Source organism: Rutidosis leptorrhynchoides, chromosome 11, assembly GCF_046630445.1.
Source record: "Rutidosis leptorrhynchoides isolate AG116_Rl617_1_P2 chromosome 11, CSIRO_AGI_Rlap_v1, whole genome shotgun sequence".
NCBI lineage: Eukaryota > Viridiplantae > Streptophyta > Magnoliopsida > Asterales > Asteraceae > Rutidosis > Rutidosis leptorrhynchoides.
In genome coordinates this window covers 42,119,605-42,124,453 of record NC_092343.1, presented here as the reverse complement: position 1 = coordinate 42,124,453, position 4,849 = coordinate 42,119,605, and the positions used below count along the sequence as shown (strand labels likewise).

Below are 4,849 nucleotides of genomic sequence, written 5' to 3'. Positions count from 1 at the left end.
GTTCCTACTATTCCCCCCTCCGGAACCTCTTTTTCTTCCGGTTCCTCTTCTTCCGGTTCCTCTTCTTCCGGTTCTGTTTCCTCTTCTTCCGGTTCTTTGGGAACTTGTGAATCTTGCCAATAAATATTCGACTCTTCGTTATTATTAGGTGAGTCAATGGGATTTGTGCTAGAGGTAGACATCTATCATACAATATCAAACATGTTAAGAGATTAATATATCACATAATATTTAATGTTAATAATATATAGTTTCCAACAAAAATGTTAAGCAATCATTTTTAAAGAAAACACGGTCGAAGTCCAGACTCACTAATGCATCCTATCAAACTCGATAAGACACACTAATGCAAATTTTCTGGTTCTCTAAGACCAACGCTCGGATACCAACTGAAATGTCCCGTTCATATTGATTATAAACATTCCATATTAATTGATTTCGTTGCGAGGTTTTGACCTCTATATGAGACGTTTTTCAAAGACTGCATTCATTTTTAAAACAACCATAACCTTTATTTTATCAATAAAGGTTTTAAAAACATTACGTAGATTATCAAAAATGATAATCTAAAATATACTGTTTATACTCGACCATTACATAATGGTTTACAATAGAAATATATTACATCGACATATGTTTCTTGAATGCAGTTTTTACACAATATTATACAAACATGGACTCCAAATCTTATCCTTATTTTAGTAGGCAACATCGGAAGCTCTTAATATTCACCTGAGAATAAACATGCTTTAAACGTCAACAAAAATGTTGGTGAGTTATAGGTTTAACCTATATATATCAAATCGTAACAATAGACCACAAGATTTCATATTTCAATACACATCCCATACATAGAGATAAAAATCATTCATATGGTGAACACCTGGTAACCGACATTAACAAGATGTATATATAAGAATATCCCCATCATTCCGGGACACCCTTCGGATATGATATAAATTTCGAAGTACTAAAGCATCCGGTACTTTGGATGGGGTTCGTTAGGCCCAATAGAACTATCTTTAGGATTCGCGTCAATTAGGGTGTCTGTTCCCTAATTCTTAGATTACCAGACTTAATAAAAAGGGGCATATTCGATTTCGATAATTCAACCATAGAATGTAGTTTCACGTACTTGTGTCTATTTTGTAAATCATTTATAAAACCTGCATGTATTCTCATCCCAAAAATATTAGATTTTTAAAAGTGGGACTATAACTCACTTTCACAGATATTTCCTTCCTCGGAAATAAGACTTGGCCACGGATCGATTCACGAACCTATACAAATATGTACATATATATCAAAGTATGATCAAAATATAATTACAACCATTTTTATTATGTTTTAAAGATTTGAGTGTATTAAGTCAGCTGTCCTCATTAGTAACCTACAACTAGTTGTCCACAGTTAGATGTACAGAAATAAATCGATATATATATTATCTTGAATCAATCCACGACCCAGTGTATACACGTCTCAGGCTAGATCACAACTCAAAGTATATATATTTTTGGAATCAACCTCAACCCTGTATAGCTAACTCCAACATTACTGCATATAGAGTGTCTATGGTTGTTCCAAATAATATATATACATGGGTCGATATGATATGTCAAAACATTTGCATACGTGTCTATGGTATCTCAAGATTATATAATATATTAGAATACATGTATAATACAATATAAGTTAGCTAGGATATGATTTGTATAGATTTGTTAAACATTTCCCGTAGCTAAAAAGATCAAAAATATCCAATCTTATTTTACCCATAACTTCTTCATTTTAAATCCGTTTTGAGTGAATCAAATTGCTATCGTTTCATATTGAACTATATTTTAAGAATCCAAACATAAAAAGTATAGGTTTATAGTCAGAAATTTAAGTTACATGTCAATTACTAAAGAGGTAGTCATTTTCATCGAAAGAACGACATCTTGATGACCATTTTGAAAAACATACTTTCACTTTGAGTATAACCAAGTTTTTTGGATATAGTTTCATGTTCATATGAAAAATCATTTTCCCAGAAGAACAACTTTTAAATCAAAGTTTATCATAGTTTTTAATTATCCAAACCAAAACAGCCCCCCGGTTTCACTACGACGGTGTATATCCGATTTTATGGTGCTCATCGTTTTTCAGGTTTTAAATCATTAAGTTAGCATATCATATAGATATAGAAAATGGGTTTAGTTGATTTTAAAAGTCAAGTTATAAGGATTAACTTTTGTTTGCGAATAAGTTTAGAATTAACTAAACTATGTTCTAGTGATTACAAGTTTAAACCTTCGAATAAGATAGCTTTATATGTATGAATCGAATGATGTTATGAACATCATTACTACCTCAAGTTTTTAGGATAAAACTACTAGAAATGAGAAAAATAGATCTAGTTTCAAAGGATCCTTGGATGTCTTGAAAGTTCTTGAAGCAGAATAATGACACGAAAACAGTTCAAGTAAGATTTTCACTCGAAATAAGATTGTTATAGTTGTAGAAATTGAATCAAAGTTTGAATATGAATATTACCTTGAATTAGAAAGATAACATACTGTAAATAACAAAGGTTCCTTGATCTTAGATGATTACTTGGAATGGATTAGAAAGCTTGGAAGTAGACTTGCAAACTTGGAAGTATTCTTGATTTTTATGAAACTATACTTATGGAATTTATGAAGAACACTTAGAACTTGAAGATGGAACTTGAGAGAGATCAATTAGATGAAGAAAATTGAAGAATGAAAGTGTTTGTAGGTGTTTTTGTTCGTTGGTATATGGATTAGATATAAATGATATGTAATTTTGTTTTCATGTAAATAAGTCATGAATGATTACTAATATTTTTGTAATTTTATGAGATATTTCTTGCTAGTTGCCAAATGATGGTTCTCACATGTGTTAGGTGACTCACATGGGCTGCTAAGAGCTGATCATTGGAGTGTATATACCAATAGTACATACATCTAAAAGCTGTGTATTGTACGAGTACGAATACGGGTGCATACGAGTAGAATTGTTGATGAAACTGAACGAGGATGTAATTGTAAGCATTTTTGTTAAGTAAAAGTACTTTGATATGTGTCTTGAAGTCTTTCAAAAGTGTATGAATACATATCAAAACACAACATGTATATACATTCTAATGGAGTCGTTAAGTCTTCGTTAGTCGTTACATGTAAGTGTTGTTTTGAAACCTTTAAGTTAACGATCTCAATTAATGTTGTTAACCCAATGTTTATTATATCAAATGAGATGTTAAATTATTATATTATCATGATATTATGATGTATGAATATCTCTTAATATGATATATACATTAAAATATCGTTACAACGATAATCGTTACATATAAGTCTCGTTTCGTAATTCTTGAGTTAGTAGTCTTGTTTTTACATATGTAGTTCATTATTAACACACTTAATGATATATTTAAATATCATTTTATCATGTTAAATATAGTGTATCAATATCTTAATATGATACATATATAGTTAGTAGACGTTATCATAACGATAATCGTTATATATATCATTTCGAGTTTCTTAACTTAGTAATCTCATTTCTTATGTATATCACACATTGTTAATATACTTAGTGAGATACTTACTCATCATAATCTCATGTAAACCATATATATATATATATATATATATATATATATATATATATATATATATATATATATATATGTCTATATATACCACAACATGTAGTTTTTACAATTTTGTAACGTTCGTGAATCGCCGGTCAACTTGGGTGATCAATTGTCAATATGAAACTTATTTCATTTAATCAAGTCTTAACAAGTTTGATTGCTTAACACGTTGGAAACATTTAGTCATGTAAATATCAATCTCAATTAATATATAAACATGGAAAAGTTCGGGTCACTACATTTTCTTGGCTTGGAAGTTGATAAATTAGAAAACGGGTACTTTATCTCTCAAAGGGGTTATGCAAGAAGTCTCTTGGAACATTTCAACATGGGGGAGTCAAAGCCTATGACTACTCCGATGGAACCAAACCTCAAAATGAAGAAAGATCAAGGAAAAGAGCTCAAAGATGTGAAGTTGTTTCGACAAATGGTTGGAAGTTTAATCTATCTAACCATCACAAGGCCAGAAATTGCTTACTCGGTTGGCATTGTTTCACAATTTATGAAATGTCCAACTAATGTTCATCTTGATGCAGCAAAAAGGATCCTTCGTTATGTGAAAGGATCAATAGGCCACGGCTTGTGGTATAAGAAGTGCAATAATGTTTTGTTAAATGGTTTTGTGGATGCAGATTGGATGGGAGATGCAAATGATCGCCATTCAACTTCGGGTTACTGTTTTAACATGGGTTCTGCGGTTATTTCATGGTGTAGCAAAAAGCAAGATGTTGTTGCTTTGTCTAGTACGGAAGCGGAATACATAACTGCAACAATGGCGGCTCAAGAATGTATTTGGTTAAGAAGATTGATTGGTGACATACTTGAAAAAGTAGATTATGTTGTCAAACTGAGATGTGACAACGAAAGTGCAATCAAGCTTGCTTCGAATCCATTTTTTCATGCACGTTGATGTTATGCGAGGTGTATATAAAATAGCTTTATATTTTACAAGGAAATACTATTAAATACGATACAATTTTACACAAGATATTTATTTATTTATTGAATGGATATACTTAAACCTTGCTACAACACTTATAGGTAGTGTACCTAATCGTACAGTAGTGTAGTTTTTAGTAAGTCCGGTTTGTTCCACAGGGAATCTTTTTCACAAAGCTTAACGCTATATTAGTTTAAATTTATTAAAATACAAATATATATATAAGTAATATTATTATTATAAAGGGG

General features: G+C 30.8%; 1 protein-coding gene across 1 annotated transcript; it reads left to right on the top strand.

The window, feature by feature from the left end:
* The first annotated feature begins 4,037 nt into the window (after positions 1-4,037).
* Positions 4,038-4,571, top strand: LOC139874490 (secreted RxLR effector protein 161-like). The gene has a single exon (XM_071861917.1). The coding sequence runs from the start codon at positions 4,038-4,040 to the stop codon at positions 4,569-4,571; it is 534 nt and encodes a 177-aa protein (XP_071718018.1).
* Positions 4,572-4,849: the final 278 nt, after the last annotated feature.

What these genes read in the sequence shown, in the direction of transcription:
- LOC139874490 (XM_071861917.1), top strand. Translation starts at nt 4,038, where the DNA reads ATGAAGAAAGATCAAGGAAAAGAGCTCAAAGATGTGAAGTTGTTTCGA.